This window comes from Chrysemys picta, chromosome 5 (genome assembly GCF_011386835.1).
Source record: "Chrysemys picta bellii isolate R12L10 chromosome 5, ASM1138683v2, whole genome shotgun sequence".
Classification (NCBI taxonomy): domain Eukaryota; kingdom Metazoa; phylum Chordata; order Testudines; family Emydidae; genus Chrysemys; species Chrysemys picta.
Window position 1 is genome coordinate 26,549,453 of NC_088795.1, and position 22,470 is coordinate 26,571,922.

At 39.6% G+C, this 22,470-nt stretch overlaps 1 protein-coding gene across 12 annotated transcripts in view; it reads right to left on the minus strand.

Moving 5' to 3' along the window:
• Positions 1 to 22,470, minus strand: part of ARHGAP24 (Rho GTPase activating protein 24) — a 514,890-nt gene that overhangs the window by 200,442 nt on the left and 291,978 nt on the right. For all 12 annotated transcript variants that reach the window (XM_065597531.1, XM_065597532.1, XM_065597530.1 and 9 more), the window contains one exon: positions 4,294 to 4,381. In XM_065597531.1, the coding sequence (XP_065453603.1) occupies positions 4,294 to 4,381 (88 nt within the window). The remainder of the gene's footprint in view (positions 1 to 4,293; positions 4,382 to 22,470) is intronic.

Sequence of the window (22,470 nt, forward strand, 5' to 3'; positions counted from 1 at the left end):
GAAGCTATTTTCATGTATGAAAGTTATCGGGAGGAAAACACAGGCTTGACTACAATATATTTTTCCTTTGTTATACCCCATGAGTTCTATTCTTTTTCCAGCCTGCTACAACCCTGGCTTTATAATGAGTCACTAAGAGGATAGAGTCAACAAATAGCTCAGTTTCAGAACACTGGCGACTGAGAATTGTCAGTGAATGCTCTCTCTAAGCAGTGGTTGTGACTGAACAGCAGTAATAATGTTAACTCTGTTTGCTTATTGCCCCATAGATGATATTTCTAAAAACCCTACAATCTTTTCAGATTGTGTGTTTCACTTTCAAAGTTGCCTACTATTCCTTTTGATCCTGATTTTAATTTGGGCTCTGAAAGACCAAATACATGGTACAAAGTGTGTGCATTCAACTTCAAGAAGGCAATATTTTAGGAATCGCATCAGAAATAGTGCTGAAGTGTGGAGTAACTGCAACTGCATATTTATTGAAGGAAAAGAGCAGTATACTAATGCCACTCACACACTATCAAATTATAGTGGTCATCACTAAAGTCAGTAATAATCAACAGCAATCAGACAATGGTAGCTGAAGCACTATAGTTTTCCCCCATACTTGGAACAGGAAATAACCACGGCAACTATGTGGCGTCTATTGGCCAATTTCAACTTTTTAGCAGCAACCATTGTATGTTATCATGGAAAACCTATCACTGTGTAGTTTGAGAGACTCCTATAATTGAACAGGGAGACCTTGAAAGTTTATAATTAATCAAACACATTAAAATTAGAGGATACAGGTATATGGGGGTGGGGAGGCAGCGGGCAGTGTTAATTAAAGACAATCGTGAACAATTGAGTTTTCTCCGCACATACGGTTTCTGTTTTAAGGTTTTGGTTTTGTCTCCATTTCTGATGCTGCACAAACCTATAAAAAAGAATATTTAAACTGCTGAAGATTGCAGTTCAGTTAGTAACTTTTCAATCCTGAAACCTGATTATGAAGCCTAAAAATAATTATAAGATATATTAATAAAGTCACTTGTATACCTGGTTAATATTAATGTAATTTTTCTGTACACATTTTAAGTTTGATCTCAGAACACAAACAGGACATTAAGTAAAAAAATCTCTGTCTACAGAGTCACTGATATGAGCATGTGGCTACTCGATATGTGCAAATATCATCGGTGGAATAATTACCCCATTTCCTTTTTCAGTTTTAGTCAAATGTGATGAAGTAGGAAACATTTTTCAAATGCTGTATGTCAGATGGCATTATCATATGTATATTCACTTCACTCATAGGACATCATAAAGATTATGAAACTCAATCTTTTCTATACTTGTTTTTTGTCTTGTAGATCCTATACATAAACATCAACAGCAAAACTGTCCTAATTTGGTTATCTAATCCCATACTTAGCCAGCTAAAAAAACTGCCTGATTTTCCAAGAGGATGCGCATTTACAGCTTCCATTGAAGGCACCCAAGTTTGCCAAGTTCGTCCCAGCTGCTTTTTGTTTTCTTGGCTGTAGAAAAAGATAGTACAATGAAATTGTACTTTGAGAACTCACGAGACAGATTGCTTTCTATGTTAGCACTGCCTGTTAGTTATGTGATGGCAAGCATTCCGATTACAAGCTACATTGCTCAGAGCTTTGTAATGTGGCCATGAAAGTTCATTCTAAGCTGAAACTTGGCATGTAAGATCTCAGCCTGGAAGTAAATAATTTATTCGCCAATGTTTCAGAAATCAGCAAGGAATTTTCAAACCATAGGAGAGGAACGTTTTTTTAAATTGTTAGCTAAAACATGGTTGTGCTCTGATAACTCAAACTCAGGATGACACATGACATTTTTGTAGGCAGTCTATAATACAAATAATAAAATAAATAATAATAATAAATAATATGAAACTAAGTGACTGCATTATTGTGGGTTTTTTTAGAGGAAAAAGAGCCAGATCAGTACCTGTTTCATTAAAAGTGGTCAGTGTTACAGAGCCCAAATCTGCAAAGGAATTGTCTCTAATACTAATTCAAAGCCTTCAAATCTTCCATAGTGCAAATTCTATAGAGCAAAAAGCCAAAAAATAAACAAGAACAAGAAAGTTTAATAGGGAGAATTACATACAGGTTTATTGCAGTTATTTTCCCTTGGGGAAACTAATAAAAAAATGCATCTGACTAACCTTTCCGCAGTTCAGCTGCATCAATTAACATTAGTCATAGATTCCTTCACTGGCCAGCTGAGCAGTGGCCTACAGCTGTCCCTACTGTTTTATAAAAGTGTTTTTGAGCTTACAGTTCCTTACATTTCAAATGTGGGGAAGAAAACATCCCAATGCCTTTGTGCCAAAGCTAAATCAGACACCAAAAAGGCCCTAGAGCCAGTGTATGTTAATGGGCAGATTTAAGTGTCATAGGAGTCACAATATTTGGAGCATTAGCTTCAGCAAGGCCTCTTTACTAAGTTGTGCATACATGGTGTGATGGCAAGGGAGGCATCAGAGCCAGGTTAGGTTGTGGATAACCTGATTTAGCACTTCCTCTTGAAAGCGTCTTCCAGTGGAGCTTGCAGTGGGAATTAAAGCTGCTTCCCTCCAGCAGAAACTTCAGGGAGGGCAGACAGCAACAATAATAAATTACTTCTCATTATCTCCTCCTCACGTGCTACTTACTTGTCCCCTCCTTGCACCATTGCTGTAGTATGAGTGCTCCCATGTATTTTAAAATAGCAACCATCACTACCATTACTTCAACCTATCTTTCCCGGTCAGCCTTGCCAGCCTGTAGAATTAGATTCTTCATTTATAATAGAACTCATTGAAAAAAAGATGACAATTTTGAGGAAAAAGTTTTTCCCTTAAATTTTCAGTTTTTCAATTAAAAATTAGACTTTTGAAATCTATCTTCAGTAATTTTTCCTTAAACAGAAACTTTTGAGGGTTTTGTTTTCCTGTTTTACAAAAAAAAAAAAAAAAAAAAAACCCACCAAAAATTAAAACTGTCCTTTAAAATGTTTGGTTAGATCAAAAAGTCATTTTTCAATGAATAATTGTTTATCAGTTGAAGCTGGTAAAAAAAAAAGTCTAATGTTTTATGTTAGTTTTCTAGTAGATGTTAGTAGATGTTAGTTTTCTAGTAGATCTTTTAGAAAAAAAAAATCTAATCTTGATTTAAAAATCATCAGTAATGAAGAGTCCACCAGCACCCTTGATAAATTGTTCTAGTGATTAATTGCTTTCATTGTTAAAAATTCATGCCTTATTTTCTTCTGAATGTATCCTAGTTTCAGCTTCCAGCCATTGGATAGCGTTAGATTGAAAAGCCCATTATTAAATATGTATTCCCCATGTAAATACTTATAGACTGTAATCAAGTCACCCCTTAACCTTCTCTTTGTTAAAGCTAAATAGATTGAACTCTTTGAGTCTACCAAGATGAGTTATGGCCTGAGCTGCTTCTGTGCTAAATGGCTTTCAATTTTTGCATGTTCTGTTCCACCAGGCATTCTGGGGCACATTAAACTCACGCATCATAAGAATTCAAAGAGAAGGTACTTGAGCTCAGTTCAGATGCATTTAGACCCCACAACTTCTTTTTTTTTTTTAAAGTGTGGAGGGAGAGGGAGTTGGAAGCCATGGAGAGGGATAACAGAGGGAAAATGGCAAGTTGCATCTAGTAAATAGCAGTGTGACTAGGGTTTGGGAAGGCAGAAACGCCAGTCAGCTCATGGGTGGAGTGAACAATAGCACTCAATGACCAGGGAGGTGCTCCTTTACCAAACCAACCTCAACTTTTTTTAAAAGGGCCAGAACTGAGTTTCAAAACAATGGTACTTAATTGTGTAAGAGTAGGTTCATGCATCCCTAGTCACAATGAAGGATACTTAATACTGCTAGCCATGCTAGCAGACAGCACTACACCAAACCGGCTGTTAAATCATTTTGCATTTATGGTACCACAGAATGCTCTACCTCATTTTGTAACATTCAATGTCACAAAAGCATTGCCAAATACGCTTATCCTTCCAGCAGTCCATTTCACACAGTGCCCAGAGCTCTGACTGCAGAACAATTGTACTGTATATGTTGACAAATAAGAAATCATGATTTTCCTTCACAGCCCAGGGGTGAATGAATATATGAAAGACTACATCATTAGCAAAATTAACCAATTTTTCTCTTACATAGAAACATTAATCATCTTCTGCCTCTATTCAGGCTGAATAAAACCGGTCATTAGTCAATAGGAACAAAATTTTAAAGACACTTTTATGGGGAATAGAATATCGTACCTGGAATAACTTCAAAGAGGAACTTCCCTGGGCTTTCTTCATTGCCAGGATGCTCAATTACTCTGTTTCCAGGCAGGAAAATGGCACCCTAAAAATCAACAAACAGGATCAGAACTGCTGTCTTGCTCTTACAATATTATTGATTTTTCTTCCAAACTTTGGTATATGAAAATTATTAAGGAAAGCATCAGTAAATGTCTGGGAACCTGGGTAGGGGTCAGCCAAGCTAACTCTTGGTGCCTCCTCGTGATGGATGTTCAGTGCAGGTACTCCCATAGGGAATGGATACAGTGATCAGATCAGATGGATTGGTACAGGATTAAAAGGAGGCATTCTTTGAAGGACCCTAGAAAGGGGGTTAGAGATTCCTATGACTGGTACAGCGAGGAGTTAACCCTCCCTTCCTTTGTGGGCTTCCCTTTAGCCCTGGCATGAGGGGGGGATGTGGCTGGGTCCCAGCAGTGGGTTGGCTGGGACCAGGATGGGGAAGGTAGCAGCCCCGAATATATGGAAAGGGGAATGGAACTACCAGCACTGTACCAGTTTATCTGCCACATACTCCCAGATATTTAAGAATAAAATTGTGACCTAACTAAAACTGCAATCAGGGCTTCTTCCAGCATGACCAGGCAATTATAGGAACATAGAAACTCCAGCCAGCTGAACCATGAACAACCTCCTGAACTCAACTCAATATATAAAGCCCTGGATTCTCCATGGTAATCTGAAACTGAACTCTGCAGGATCTCTGGATTCTGCAGCACTCTGGTATGGCAGTTTGGAGATTTTGCAGCATATTTAAATTAAAAACTGGATTTAAAAAAATATCTTAATATGAACAAATGTGATTTCTCTTATATGAAATTCAAAATCACTTTCTAATGTTCCCATATTTTCTGTTTTTAATATACTGACAGTTTTTGGATTGACAACCCATAATTGCATCATAGGGAGATGCTGGAAGTTTGGGCAGCTGTGCAGGGGACAATTAGGCATATGGCACATGGGAAGGTCTGAGAGGCAGTTGTAGATTGTGAGATAATCTCAATAGTTAGATGTTACTTCTAAAATCATCAGAATAATTAACAATGTTGAATGTAAATTTATCAATAGAGATAAGATCCCATGCAGATGAATGGGAAAGTTCATGCTTCTTAGAGCTATTGCGTCACTTTCTGCAAACAGAGCAGGACAACACTGTATTAATTATACACGCTTCCCATTTTTAAATTGATCTTCATAACCATTAGAGCTAGAAACATTTAAAAAAACGAAAGAAAACTTTGATTCTAGAGCACAATTCTGTGACAAATGGTGGGAAAGATTGGGTTTCACAGCACTTTCTGCAGGTACAGTTCTCTGCTCTCCACCTCCCCCTTCCATCCTGACCAATAGCTAATCCCTTTCTTCTTGTTCCTCCCCTTTCCGGGGAATCCTTTGCATCCTGTCTTCACAGCCAGTCTTCCCAATCTGCCCACTTCAGCTGCATAATGGGGACAATCTCTGTGACATATGCTGAAAATCTTTATTACATATTTTATACCCTTTAGGTAGTACCTGTGATTTTAAACTAAATATTCAACCTAAAAAGGTTATCAAAACCAGTCTCCTGTTTACCTTGATATCACAACATTAAAAACAGTTTGTGAGATGCACTTAAGTGAAACCATCATTGGGATCTTTTCTTCCCTTGACACCTATATCTGACAGATACATCATTCCTTCCTATGAGACTACTTCTTTTCATTTTCATATGGTGTCATATCCCCCTAAGCTTCCAGGCAAGTCACAATTAAACTATGATGAGTCGGACATCAGGGGGTAAATTTTCAGAGCAGTATGAAGAGAATTAGATGAATAATCTCCATTAATGGGAGATACATGCCTAATTTCCAATACTCTACAATTGCTACAGCAGGGTATGGCCCTATCCTCAAAGTAGATGAGAGGTGACTTATGTAATTCACCCATCTAAATAATTGGAGTCCATTTTCCATTGTTTATAATTTAAGAGAACAACTGAGAATCACAGTGACTGTCATGAAGTCAACTGCATGATTATATTATATACACATGCACACACACTGCAGAGACTACAATTTAACATCTGGGGTGAAACAGACAGAGTAGAGCCAGGAAATACATAATTTAGCAAAGATTCTCTCTTTAACATAATTGTGAATAGACTCCTAACAAAGGGAACATAAGGAAATCATCTCAAGTTAACAGCCACCCTGCTGTGTTTTAGATCACTTGCACGTGGCATACCTTCACTAAGCGTGTGGGCTGAAAATCCTTATGGAACTTTGACTGAAATAACAGTGTGCAAGTTCCTGCAGGATCCAGGGCCACTCAGAGTTTTCCATTCATCACCATACCACACACCATAGCCATGCAGGCCTTCACCGATTCAAGATGGACTCAAGTCCTTCTGCTCCAAGAGCCTGATCTTGCAAGGTGTTGAACTCTCTCAACTCCCAATGAAGACAGTGGGAGTTGAGTGAGCTCAGCACTTGGCAGGACTGTACTCAGCACCTCACCAAATTGAGCTCTAGAAGCACAAGCTTTTAATACACGATGCAAAGACTTTTTCAGCTGTAGTGGCACATTAGGATCAATCACATGAGCAGACCTAAATTTTTATTTAATAGGGACAGCAGTACACATACTTATTAGCCAGTGCATTATAAACAACAACAGTCCTAGTTGTAATAATTATTGCTTGACAGCAAATACTTTACTGTAATTAAGGTTACACTAATAGTCTGTCCCTTATCTCATTCACGCTACTCCTATACTGAGGTAACTGTATTTACATGGAATAAGTCTCAGGAGATCTGGGTTCAGTTCCTGGCTCAGCTACAGACTTCCTGTGTGGCACAAGGTAAATCACTTAATCTATTTTGTGTAGTAACATTTAATCTTAATACAAATCACTTACTACTACTTGTGTAATAATACTTCCTTTCTCCCACCTGTTGCCTGTCTCGTCTATTTAGATTGTAAACTCTTCAAGGCTGGGATTGGCTATAACGTGTTTGTCCAGTTCCTCAATCTCATTCAGCATCTCTTAGCATAGTGGTTCCCAAAGTTTAACAATCTGTGAACCCCTTTCACTAAAATGTCAAGTCTCGCGAACCCCCTCCTAAAAATGAATATTTCTCGGGATTTGCTCCTTTACCGGAGTATAAATTATAAAAGCAGTGATCTTGGAAATATAAAATTTGTTTTTATGACTTGCTTATTACACACTATTTATTATTTAATCATTACAGTATTTTTATTACATTATTGAAAACAGCAACACTCTTCCAAAATCTCACTTTCATAGCTTGTATCACTTTGAATAAGCCTGTTATAAGACAAGACTCCTATGTTTCATCAAGGAATATCAGATGTGAAAGAACAGGAAGGTATTTAAGAAGCCAACTCAAAGAGTTCCTCCTACACAAGCATTCAGGTGTTGAGCAGTCCAGGCAAACAACGCACATTACAACAAAGCTTAAGCTTGTTCTTCATAATAATAAAACAAGACTAGCTGCCTATTTAATTTTAAAAACAGCAAAAAATATCCACCTCCCTTTCCATTTCTTATAAGGAGTCTTGAAGTTTGATAGATATGCTTGCTTTGACCTGCTTAGCTCTTAGAAATCCAGGGGCTCCGTGCTGCTGGCCCCGTGCTGCCCGGGGTCCCTAGGGATAGCTCTGTCCTCCATCAGGGAATTTTTTCCTGAGAACCCCCTGTAACATTTCACGAACCTCCAGGGGTTCACGAACCCCAGTTTGGGAACCACTGTCTTAGCACTACTGGAACACAAAGGACAATAAAGGTCCATGTAACTGGAAGGTCTGAGCAAATTCTGTTCCTTATGTTATGTAGGATGAAAGAAATACAGCTCTTTTGCATACGAGTATCTAAAAAAATGATTCAACATTGCAATCTGAAACTTTCCATGTGGCAAGTCCTTACCGTCTCTCAATCCGAGTCTGAGTCTATCTTTGAATTGGCTTGGAAAATAATTTGTTGGTAGTTCTTTTTGCTCAGAGATTTGGCAGCTCTTTCGTGGCTTCATTACCCCTCCCCATCTGTTCATTTCCCTAACCACATTTTAAAGATCAACCTAGTTATGCTTCTGGCACTTTTAATATTTATAGCAAAAGTCAAACTTTTCTTGAGCTGCCCTTGATTGTTACCTAATCTTTGTTCTAATTGCTCGCTATTAATGCTGAACTTATTTGTACTCCAGTCTATCTCTAAAGTTCCTCGCAGAGCCCTACAAATGGTGTAGGGCAGGGGTGGGCAAACTTTTTGGCCTGAGGGCTGCATTGGGTTTCGTAAATTGTATGGAGGGCCGGTTAGGGGAGGGGGTCGTGGCCCGGCCCCCACCTCCTATCTGCCTCCCCTGGACTCCTGCCCCATCCAACCGCCCCTGTTCCCTGATGGCCCCCCCGGGACCCCTGCCCCATCCATTCACCCCCGCTCCCTATCCCCTCACTGCCCTTGGACCCCTGCCGCCGCATCCAACCCCTCCTCTCTTTCCTGCTGGCCCCCCTGGGACCTCTGCCCCCATTCAACTCCCTGTTCCCCCCCCCCAACTGCCCCGACCCCTATCCAACCCCCCCTGCTCCCTGCCCCCTTACCGCGCTGCCTGGAGCACGGGTGGCTGGAGGCGCTACAGCCGCGCCACCTGACTGGAGCCGGGCCCTGCTGCTACCACGCAGCACAGAGCACCGGGTCAGGACGGGCTCTGCAGCTGCGCTGCCCCAGGAGCTCACAGCCCCGCCGCCCAGAGCACTGCACCGGCGGCGGAGCGAGCTGAGGCTGCGGGGAGGGGGGGGGACAGCAGGGGAGGAGCAGGGTCTAGCCTCCCAGGCCAGGAGCTCAGGGTCAGGGCAGGACGGTCCTGCGGGCCAGATGTGGCCCACGGGCCGTAGTTTGCCCACCTCTGGTGTAGGGACATTTGATGGTCTTCACAATCTACACTAGATTTTTGCTCTCTAAATTAACTATGTAAATCCTTCACTCGGATTACGTTATGCTCCTATTGACTGGTAATGCTCATCATTGTTTCCTAGGCCTCCAAAACGTTCAGGAAGTACCACCCACCAAAGGATTAATTTTAAAAAGCTATTTTCTTTGCAGTTGCATGGAAACAGCATGCTCAACTGGTAGTTCCAGGTTAATTTTTTGAAGGGGGCAATCGAGTATTTTTTCAGTCATTTGAGCATGCAGATGCTAAACTATTTTTGTCCATGCATGTTTTAGGGCCTGAAAAATGCACATGCAGGTGTTTGTGTACATAAAGCTGTATGTTCACTAAAGAAGGCCAAGTTGCAGCTTGTTTGAAAAAACATCTTTTTTTGTATATACATATATATTTAGTCCTCTAAAACTCACTTTAAGACATATTTCCTTCTTTGATTTGAACGTTCTGTCCTGCCCCTACTTTCTCTCCAATCATCACCTTTTATTCCCCCCTCTCGTCTTTTTATTATTACTCTCAACACATTTCTTTGAAGTGTCACTGTTATGATTTATTTTTAGCCCAAGTCTAGGAACTTGGCAAACCATAACCACATATTTGAGCCTCTCTTCTTCCAGGAATATCCCGGTACAGTGGGGTAGCGTATGTGTGAATGCGTGTGCTCACACAGAAATTACTCTCACTAGGTAAATCTTTCTACTTAATTTTTCCTACTCCTTTCCTTTTCCTGCTCTGTTGTTGTTTAACTATATATTCCTTTTAGTTTTATAAATTCACTATTCGTTTTTAAAAAAGCATAAATTTTTACTTTTTATCTCTGTTTAATTCAAGTACAAATAGTAATGGAAAATAGAGGATATATCTCTAACCAAGCTTCGCACCATAGTATCAGTGCACCCCGCATCTCCATATCCATTGAAATTAAGCCACTAGAAAAAAAACCCAACACTAATAACCCACAGTTATCACAACTGTGATGGCCTATGACATGCCAATCACTAGTTGAAATCAGTGTTTTCAGTTATTAAAAACAAGAGAAAAGTTAGCAGTGATACAGTGTGGTAACATCCACAATGAGGAGTGTCTCATTTTCACAACAGACGACAGAAAATCTGACAGTGATCCTGTGACGGCAAGGATAACGACAGACAGAAGGGTCTGGAAGCTTGTCAGAGAAATCAGAAAAAAAGAAAAGGAAGAAATAGGAAAGAGCATGTTGACCCAAAACTGTTTTCAAAAGGAGCTGCAGCATAAATCTGACTCTAGATTGACCTGTTAGCCTACGATTCTCTGCCTGTGGGGCACCGCATCACAGGAGACTAAAGAAAAGGCTGTTTAAGTGTTTATCTTATTGAACCACAGATCACCATATTACGTTAAACAAAAAACACTTGCTTTAGTTGGATCCATGAAAGATTAAAGGAACTGATTTATGGAAAGGAGTTTATCCTCACACCTGCTAACTTACTTCATTTCTGCATTTATTCACCTAGGGGCAGATTTCTGATACCCTTATCCATACTGAGCAGTACCTTAGTCTGCAAGAAGACCCATTTCAGTTGATGGAACAAGCCGCAGAGCAATACTCAGCATGAGTAAGTATACCAGAATTTAAGTCTTAAAAAAAAGTTCTAGGAGCAGAACTCATCACCTTTTACAACATCTAATTTTCCCCCTTTTCATCTAAATAAATGTATATAGCACGTCTAATCTTGCAGGTTTTACTCAGTCCTTGTTCAGGCAAAATTCCAATGGGAGCAGGGTTTCTTCAAACCTCGGCCATTTTTTCAATTGCCTTCTTCCTATATCTCTGAAAGATTCTAAACTGTTTACTCTTTGATAATGGCTTCCTCTGTTAACAAGAACATTATATATGGGTTTTTTTCTCTTCTAAAGTGAAAACCTTATACATTTGACACACATTTTTCATTAGAGGTCAAAGATGGAATATTAATATTAGTTTTTGGTTTGTTCCTAATAATTCCTGTTAGGACCCAGAAATCTGGTTTGATCCCATTTTTTATTTCCACAGCTACACAGATCTCCTGAGGTGAGTGTCTTGTTAAAATTTTCTTTCATTAAATCAATCCAATCCATGTAAAATTCCATAACGGGTTTTCTATTTCTGAGTAAGGACTGAAGGATTAAGCTCAATACATTTATAATAACTGCAGCTGGTCAAAAGTGATTTTTTTTTTAAATATAATTTTTGTCCTGTGGATTTTGAAAAGGAACAATTTTATTCAAAGCTTTAAAAAAATTAATAAAAAAATAGGGATTTTGGCTTCCCCATTTTGCCCCTGAAAAGGGAAAAGGAAGTGACAAGAGGAAGCAGGGGGGAGGGCACCCAAACTAAAAATGTAAATGTTATTACAAAAAAAATTGCTTTTGAACAAAAGGCCATTTTTCAAAAATATTTCCCACCAGCTTTAATTGAGAGCCTTATGCAGTTAATATCCAGCTATATACATTGGGATCAATCTTTCTCTCATTGAAATCAGCTGGAGCTCTGAACTTGGCCTCAATAAGAGAACGTACGTTCTAACATTTGTTAATATATATTGAGTTTGTTCAGGTCTTTATATGGCAAAGCCCAATGCAAAACTTAGTCCCCAATCCTGAGAGACCCTGGCACTTCCTAGAAGTGCCAAGTGTCCTCAGGTGCAACTAAGTCAATCTCAGCACCTCACGGGATCAAACTTATACAAAACAATTTTTCAGAAATGTATTTTTCCTCGCTGGTGTATTTAAGCCTACCTTTCCTATATGCTAATAATTCCTTCATGACACCTCTGGCGGTTGCTAACCCAGAAAAAAGAGAGAAGGGGTTTTCGTCACGTTTCTACAAGCAGATTTGTTCTACTGGGGAAATAAAACAAAACCTTGTGGTTTGTTTGCCACAGTTTCCTTACCATTCATACAGCTTTATAGAATTATCCATTGAACATTAAGCAATAAGAGGCCAGACTAGATAATCAGAATGGTCCCTTCTGGACCTGGCATCTATGAATTACACAGGTAGGATATGCCTACACTTAGGGTGCCATGCAGATGGGGTGAAAGTAAAACTGAACTCCTACCGGTACGGGGCTGGCTCTGTTTCCCCTCCCCCCCTGGAAGGGGCAGGGCCTCAGGTGGAAGAATTTAAAGGGCCCGGGGCTGCTGCTCCTTTTGCCCTTCGGCGACCTGGGGGGGTGCAAAAGGTGCAACGACATTAAAGCGCTGCCACGGTAGCACTTTAAAGTCAGCTGTACAGGCTGGTACTGGCGGCCACTTTTTACCAATATGCCATACTGGCCCGTACTGCCTTACTCTGCATGCAGGGCTGAAAGTAACAGACACTGCACTCCCAGCTAACACGAAATAAATATCAGTGTAGACATAGTGTGTAGAGTAGGGATATGTGGGGGGGGGACATGTAGGCTATACCAGTGGTGTCCACAATTTTTTGATTGCACACCCCTATCAGTACTGCCGAAGCAAAAAAAAAAAAAAAAAGCCACTCGGACTCCCGCCCGAACTGACGAAGCAAAAAAGAAAAAAGTGCTCCTCCTACTGCACACTCCCAAGGATCCTCTTGCGCACCCCCTGGGGTGGGTGCACCCCACTTTGGAGACCACTGGTCTACACGGGCTCTCTACACAGCCAAGGGGATTTGCAGTCTACATGGGCTCTCTACACCCAAGCAATACCTCCCAGGCTACATGCCTCATGTTAGCACTACAAAAAATAATTTTCCCTCTTTTCATGTGCTGTATATGTATACCTGCATACTTTTTTTCATTCCATGCATTTGATGAAGTGGGTTATAGCCCACGAAAGCTTATGCCCAAATAAATTTGTTAGTCTCTAAGGTGCCACAAGGACTCCACATTGTTTTTATTTATATTAAAGGATCCCAGATGGAAACACCATACAAGGCAATTACCGAGCTTCATAAAGAAAAGATGCACTTGAATGGTAATTTGGGTTATTTTGCAGTCTGTCCACAGATCTGTTGTTGGAAACAAACAAATATCAAAGAAAAAAAGTTTTTTTTAAATATAGCTTTGTTTGTGCAACATGCACCTGGCTTCTTCAGGCTGAGGGGGAAAGTTTTAAAGAAAATGAAACGAAGAACTTTTTTTCACTTCCCATTCTGTCTGGTTTCACACAAATCTGGATGGTATTTACTTCCCCTTTTGATAAATTCTGTAACTATTTATATAGCATACCAAGATTATCAGAGAGTGAACACTTGATTGGTGTCTTACCATCTGTCAGGAAGTTTCATATGAGCATTCAGGCAATCAGAGAATAAATCTGTAGACTAAAGAAAGCCCATCCCCCTCTGTGGCATACAACTGAACTACAGTGAATACAGTGTTGATGACAGCTTGCCTTCAGGCATCATTTTACCATCAGTCTCATTGCTCAGTTGCACTGGTGTCCCCATGTGTATAATATATGATCTTTCTTTAGTGCTTGGATAAACCATGAATTTTCCAAAGTGGCTGAAGTGTCGTACAAGCTTCTGAAGTTTCAAAAAGTTAAGCATCCATCCCCCCTCCCACCCGAGCCTCTGCTAATGGTGGTGGGAGAAAGAGAGAACGACTACTTGGGGGAAAAAAATCTCAGACCTAAGAAGGGTATTCATCTCGCTCATGAAAACCTGGAACAGATTTCCAGTGAGGGTGAGGGTGTGGGGGCGGAAGGGGGGCAGAATGATTGCTTTGAGAGGCTATCAAGAAAGGGAAAAATATATTTTGCCTAATTTCAAACTCATTTGAACAGAATGGGTTCAAAAGTCTGACACTGTTTCTCATGTTATTGGACTCTCATTCCACTGCTGAAAAAAGTAGCAGCATGGGGAAAGAGAAAAATCTCACGAAACACATACACTATGGGCTAAATTCTGTGTTCTCTCCACACACCCTGTGCCACCCCTCTTATCCCTCTCCTCTGCCCCAAGTGCCGAATTTGGATCACTATTTATATACATGATCTTGTGGCAAGCACGTGGGGGATAAAGCACATAGTCCCATCAACAGCTCTAGCAGTGTGCACTTGAAGGAAGAGAGAAAATGAAGCAAAGCTACTGCACTCATCAGGGTCCTGCAGCCTGACTTTCTGCTTGCTAGGAGATTGCTCAGCCCCCGGCTGGAGTTTGAAGAGCTGGTACTGGGATGAACCTAGAATCCTGCTCAATTCTCATCTCCCCTACCCCACCCAAAGGAGATCTACTACCAAACTGCCTTCTATAGCACATAGAATATATCCAACAGGCAGGAATGGTCTGGTTAACTTAAGAATTTGTGACCTAGGTTTTAAATCAGACCCCAAAGCCATCAACAGGAGAGGGGTGGGCGGGAAACCCTCTGGTTAATATCTTGGCAGCACATCATTTCTACAAACCAAGTGACACCGAAATGGTAGCCGAATAATTTTTTCCTAGAAATGAGAACGTTACATATTAGAAGCCTCTAACACAGGAAAATTGCTTCTCAGTAAATTAAGTGACTGATGAAATATTTTGTTCTATGGGGAGTGGATTTAAGGAAGCCAGGCTAGTTTGGATTAGAAACTTAATTTGACAGTATGAACTCACAGCTGCAATATCTCAATTGTACTCTCCAAGACACACTGTATCCTTCTCTAATCCCCTGTAACTCTTGGGGCATTCTTTTGCATATGAATATCATGCTAAGCAAGCAACAAGAGCAAGAATATTTACCGCATAAGCATCTCATGACAGTCAGATGACAGAGTTTTTTTCCATCTTGTACTTTCTATTCAGCACGGTAAAATTGGTGCATCAGCTGTGTAATTTGTTCACCTGTCATATCCCCTTACGTTTCTCATACCTGAACACAGTATTCAAGCCCTGTTTGATCTTCATTCCTTGCACTAGACCATCAAGGGTTCAAGACCAATCAGATTTTCCCCATTGTCTCCTTATGAAACTCCGTATATTTTCTTTCTGCGCTCAGTATTTCTTAACTTCTCCCTTCCTCTATTATTTTCATTTTGTAACTGTATTACTGAACTCTGTAAAACATTTTGAGATGCAGTTTGTATGAAAGTGCTATAAAAGTAAGGGCCTGATTATGCAACTGTTAGATTGAGCAGCATCTATTCACTACTGACTTTAATACAACTACTTTCCAATAAACGACAGTGAGAGAGTAAAGGTTGCAGCATTGGGCCCTATAGTTGTAGGGTATGCCATTATTATTTATTTGTACTTCAGTAGCATCCAAAGGCACCAATCAGGATCAGGGCCTTACTGCAGTAGTCATGATGCATACACCTAGTAAAACAATCCATGCCACAAACAGCAATCAGGGTTGTCAATCCTCCAGGATTGTCCTGGAGTCTCCAGGAATTAAAGATTAATCGTTAATTAAAGATGCTGCCAGGTGATGAAACCTTCAGGAATTCATCCAACCAAAGCTGACAAAACTAACAGCAATCTAAATGGACAGGTCAGACAAAGGTTATGAAGAAATAGATGCTTTGGCAAGTAACATAAAGAAGCATAATAGATTATGCTGAATTTTTCTGTTATATGGGATTGAGGACACATGGCTAACATTAATAGTTATTTGTTCTTTTTGCAGCATCTTGAAGGAATAGCTGGTTTCCCTTTACTCCTATTAAGGAATATATTTATGAATAAATATGTTTTGTATAGGCTAATGTCTTAACTAGGATTTCAGACTCTCTTTGGCAAAGGTGCTGCTTTGATCAAGTGTCCTAAGCTTTACTACTTTAGCCAAACGTTAATGATAACTGATATATCACACATCCAGAAAAAAACCAACTCATATGGCATGCTCTCCATGGTTCCACCTGCACAAGTGGCTAGTCTTAATACGTTTTAACACACTTACTGGCAGCTCCGGAAATAAAAAAATCACTGTATTCTGAACTCCATGGGAAGAGTCTGAATTTATTGTCATGAAGCCACATCTTTATTATCTCAGATAGTAGCATTTCACAGAGCTTAGCTAGTCTATATAAGTTTAGCTATTTGTTCTTTTTTCCCTTACAGAATATCATTTGAAGAGAAGATCTGAATCAAGTAGCCAGCAGTTCTCACTTCTTCTATTCTCCCCAGCCTTCTTAATTATCTGTACCATTTCTACATTATCAACTTTTCTTTCCACTTTACAGTAGAGCAGCTGTCTTAAAATATATTTTTCCCTCCCTGATTTGAAACTCCCGTGGGAGATTTTATGAAAGATTTGTAAAGTTTCAGAAAAAACTGAGTTTTCATGTAGATGCTTTTTATTTCATCCTTACTTGGAAGTTGGTTAACCATAATATCACAGAGTTTTCTGTGCTGGTATGGTAACAAAAACTACAGTGCATGTGCTAGTGAATGATCCATGTTCAAATGTGGTTGACTGAAGTGAGGCATCTAAAACTCGGTGGGATTTTCAAAATGGCTGAACAAATTCAAATAAAATTCACATTGACCTCCATGGGAACAGTCAGGGCTAAGCACTTCTGAAAATCCAACCTCCTATTTTCAGAACCGCCACATCTTCCCAGATCCCAACAAAGTCAGTGGCAGCTGCAAATGTGCAGCCCCCATGAGAAATTACACCTGCAATTTAGGTGCCTAACTTTAGGAATCCATATTTAAACATTGTAATATTAGATCTCATTAGCTTATTGTGAGAGTGTGACATTCATCAAGTCATCCCATTTAGGGGATCATTGTTATTCTGCATTTACTGAAGGAAAAACTGAGGTACAGACTAGCTAAGTGACTTGTCTAAATCACAATGCAAATCTGTTGTAGAGTTGAAAATACAACCCAGATTATCTGTCTTCTGAGCTTCTGCCTTGGGCCCCAGCAAGTCTAAGCCAGCCCTGGCAGTCCCAACCCACAGTTTGAGAACCACTGTCCTAGAACCTTGCTCCTGAAAGCTGCCCACGTTACAAATCACAGTAAGCCACATCTAAAGATACAGACTAGCTAAGTGACTTGTCTAAATCACAATGCAAATCTGTTGTAGAGTTGAAAATACAACCCAGATTATCTGTCTTCTGAGCTTTGTTTTACCCCAGTGTTGCTTACAATTATGCAGTTTATAAACAATATTACACGTTGTGAAAGCAAAATGACTCTCTGACTCCCCAGCTGCCAAAAACAGAATAATCTACCCGAGGTCAGAACGTCACTCCAACATCACTTCAGCCTCTACTGAGAGAATCTCAGATATCAGTAGGTGTGACAAAAGCATGCAAACCTTTCATGGGATTAAGCTTCAACCTGGAGAAACCATTATGCCTATTAGATCTGACTGTTCGTGCCAGTCATTATCACTACATTACATGTATTACATTAACATTAACTAACAACAGTTGATTTTAAAACATTCTACAGTCATTTACTTTGCTTCCTGCTGTTATAATCCATCAAATAATTTAGCGGTGATTGCATAGCAACAAAATTACAATCTAATAGTTGCAGCCTTGCAGGGTCACTCGTGGTAACTGTGAACCAAACAGGGCAAATGTTCTGCCTACTGATCTTAGCTGGTATTTTAAAGCTGAACAATGTTATTCTTCTCTTCAGTTCAAGGGGTAGATGGTTTTCTAATGGAGATTTTCCCCTCCCTATGTACTTTGGGGATTTTCAGTCTCATCGCTGGATATTTTATGATGAAAACAAACGTACAGTAATTATAAATATTGGCTTGCCTTTGTAATACACGCTTCATGTTGTGCTGCCTAACACAGAGAAGACTATAGAGACAGAGGGAAAAAATCAAAAGCATCAAAATGTATAATAGTTCTGAGGAAGGGAATGTACCCAGACATTCTATACTTAAGTGTGACAGATTATTACTCCTTAACCTATTAATAAAGCTATTAAAGTAACACTATTACTGGAGGATATAAGACAGGCACAATGAGGCCAATTCCCCACTGTCTTGCAATTTGTGAAGCCATTCATATCTGTGCAGAGTGAATACTAAGCCAGTATAAAATGCTACCAATAGGAGTGGCAGTATTTTGCAGATGTATATGACTACACCAGGTGCAAGGCAGTGGAGAATCAGGCCCAATAAAGGTTTTGTGTAGAAATGATACATTGGTGGTAAGGGGATCAATCTCCTTGCTAAATGGTCATAGTGGATGTGAAATTCAGCTAGAAGAGGAACAGCCCCTCCCTTGCTTTCACTCAAACTGAACATTTGCTATGTTAAGGTGTTATAGGAAAATCAGTTGCTGCACATGTACAGAAGCCATTTTGGGAGTTGCAGGGTTAGCCCCTAATATTGGTAGTTCTCAATAGAAAAGGAAAAAATGGCCAACATTAGAGGAATGGCTAAAGAAAAGGGATGTTGTATTTTATGGAAAAATGTACCAAATGCCTACAAGGGAAGATAGACAGGTGATAATAGAGAGACAAGGTGGGTGAGATTATATATTTTATTGGAATAACTTCTGTTGCTGAAAGACAAACTTTTGAGCTACACAGAGACAGTTATTTGACTACCGTTTAGTCAGTACTCAGATACACTTGCCTGCAAAAATACCATTGCATTTGACCTTTTTTCCTCCGTTTAAAAACATTAGGAAAGACAGAACCATCTTTCAGTTTATGAAAATCCTCAGAAGCAATAGTTTAAGGGAGCTTCATCCTCCATCCAGGAAAAAAAACAAAAAAAAAAAAAAACCTTGAGGAGTACCTCATTGCATAATGTTTCTCTGAACAAAAAGCGATAAATTAATTTTTTAATTGTTGATATTGCATTAATACTTGTTTTGTAATGATTTGCAAAATGCTTTTATTATATAGAAATAAATACAGCTGTCAAATGTAATGGAATATAATTAAGTTTTCTTTTTTCTCTTGCCACATATTTCACTTCATGATTCAATGCCTCTTTCTCAGCCTCAGGACAAGCTAATGAAGCATTCAGAATACTAGAGAAACCTCCAGAGTTTTTCCAGAAAATGGAAAACTGCCAGATTCATTCACAGAGCCACACAAAACTAAGTTCACATACAAAAACATTCTAGATGCATGCATAGTACAGGACAGTGGATTTCATTAGTTATATGAAAGACTTTGGAGAGAGTTAATTTATTATGTGGGCAGCTAAGATGAATCACCATCTCCTGATAATGGCTGAAAGAATGCCTGGAATTACACAGCACAGTATCTCTCTACATCCATCTCTATCTCCCAGCATTAATTGCTACCTTACTGCCTAAAAGAAAATTTAATATGTTACTTCAATTCCTCTAAATTCTGCCAGATATCTTTAAAGTTTTAAGACAGATGTTGGATGAAAAGGAAACAGCTTTTCTCAGTATAGCAGATTTGCTGAGGTATCTAGTCTAGTTTAACACGTCTGCCATACCCATCCCGCTCCCCCCAGTACATAAGCTTATTTACTTATATGCAGCTAATTTTTCTTGAACAATTTCAATAGAAGAAAGCAATTATCCCACTATCTTTTTTCATTTCTTATCTGTGTTCGTCACAAGAAGTGGAAGGATTAAAAAATGAGCAAACCCCTAGTAATGTTAGTGTAAGGTACATCTCAGACACTGCACAATACCTAATACTAAACATTTTGAAGGGTTTGTCTACACACCAGCTTGCACTGGTTTAATTTAAACCAGTTCAGTTAAATCAGTACAATTTTGTGTGTGGACAAACTTCTGTGGGTTTAAAAGGGGTTATGTTGCTTCAGGTTGGCCCTGTACATTTACAGGGGTAAACTAAACTGATATAAGCTGGGTTTAAATGGTTTTAAGAGGGCCCACATTCAAAGCTGCACGGATTTAACTAAACCTGTTTTTAAAAAAAATCACATCTTTGGTTAAATCAGTGCAACAAAGTCTCCAGAATGGGACTATAAACCCTAGAGCAGGGGTTCTCAAACGTCATTGCACCATGACCCCCTTCTGACAATACAAATTACTACACAACACCAGGACAGGGGACGCAAGCCTGAGCCCGCCCAAGCCCCACTGACTTGGGGTGGAGGGAGGGGTGGAAAGCCCCAGGCAGGGGGCCTGTAACCTGAGTGCCAACACGCAGGGCTGAAAACCTCAGATTTCGGCCTTGGGTGGTGGGCTCGGGCTTCGGCTTCTGCCTTGGGCCCCAGCAACTCTAAGCCAGCCCTGGCAGTCCCGACCCACAGTTTGAGAACCACTGTCCTAGAACCTTGCTCCTGAAAGCTGCCCACGTTACAAATCACAGTAAGCCAGATCTAAAGAAAAACATTATTAATGGTTGCAAAATCGAGCACTCAAAAATTAGGAAATGCCAGAATGAAGGCTGCCCATGCAACCCTTGCATGTATGCATTATGACTGTCTTTAATTATGCAATCACATACTATTTTTTCCACCGGAATAGAATTTGGGGGAGGGGGACCGCTGTTAAACAAGGCCTAGGTGTTTAACTGCTCACATTAAGGACGATTAGACTAATTTTTTAAGCTAATCAGTTCAGAGCTCCCCTTTATGAGTTTGGTTAACCTCTGGTTTAAAAGAAGGGAGCCTCTGCACATTAAACACTAATTGCCATGTGTATCCCCTTAATTCTGAATTTTTTATCTGGAAATTCAGGGGTAGGAGAGAGGGAAAGTCACTGGGAGAGATATAGGTGTGTGTGTGTATATCTATTACATGCACATTGATGAGAAGAAGTGATTGAGGGAGGAGGAGATGTTGGACAGGTAAGAGGAGCAACGGAAAGAATGACTTGAGAGAGATGTCATCGGCAGGGATAAAGCAAAAAATAATAATTCTGTATGGAGAAGTGCAAGATTACAGGGTTTGGACTCAGCATTTCGGAGATTCCACAGGCACTTTACAATGAAAAAAATTAGAGTCTTGTTACCATCTATGGAATTAATTTGCAGAGGTTAATTTACTTACAAGAATGGTTCCCTACTGTTCCCTGAATGCAAAAGGAACAGAGAAAGAATTACACATCAACATTAATACAGCACTGTATTTAAGGACTAATGAGTTGGAGCAAAGCTTATTCTCCAGCTTTCACACAGATCTGTGTGCATGAAAATGCTCATTAAAATTAGACGTCATACTGCACATTATGTTTTGTTCAATAGACAACATTGGTTTTTGGGGGTGGGGAACTGCTGAATTACCAGGGAAGACAGATGTGTCTCAGCTGAACTGTATTTAATATAGATCCTGTTTATAAGAAATTTAGCAAGTTATTGGAGAGAGCTAATTCATCCCCCTTTCTGAAATGACTACCAAGAAAGAAAGGGCCATTAAAACAGCAAACATTGCGATTTAAACATACCATATCTAAGGAGAAAGACTCTTGCCTCCACAATTTTAAAGGCCTCATTCCCAAGAGAGAAATCTTGAGTTTAAAGAGACTTTAAAATGGATAACTAAAAGCCGTGAAATTATTGCCCAAATATTTGATACTCTGGCGCAGGCAGAGAATTTCAAGTATTGACCACACATTTATATAATTAAGGTCTCAAATGACAGCTACAGAAATGAAAGTCTTGACATTAAGAAGCAGCAGAGGGAGATAACTCAGTGGTTATGGCAGAGCAAGCTAAAGAAAGTAACTCATTAAATGTTGGACTAGATATTGTTGAAAGAAATTAGGAGGAGGATAAAAGAAGGAATCTCATATCCCACAACTGAGCTCAAAGAGAGATTCCAAGAGCTTTCTGGCAAAATGGTTGCTTCAAGTTCTGGGAAGTCACCGCTTGCCTATCCACTTTGATTTAAATGCACAGTTTCTTACACTAGGCAAGTCAAAAAACAGCAGCCATTTCACGTTATTTGTCACCTTTGCCACAGTTTAAGGTCCAAATCTAAAGTCCTTTCTCCTTTTTTTATTATAATTATTCCTTAATTAGATAACTCATGCCATCCTGTATTAAAATAACCAATTTTCATTCAACAATTATCTTTTATACAATGTTATTTTAGTAGTATTATCCAATAATGAAAATCACTGAATGCACCACAATGATCAGTGATGCAAAGCACAACTAAAGCTGGCTTAAATGGCCAAGCGAGGAGTCCTCTTGCACAGCCAAACCCTGCAGTAGTGTCGCTCAGATGAACCATTTTTGTTGCCCTGCATGAACCACCTTTGTTGTAACTGGTGCCTAATGTAGCTAGTCATGAGAAACTGGCCAATAGCAGCCAGTCAAAATGCGAGATTTACTAATGGCATT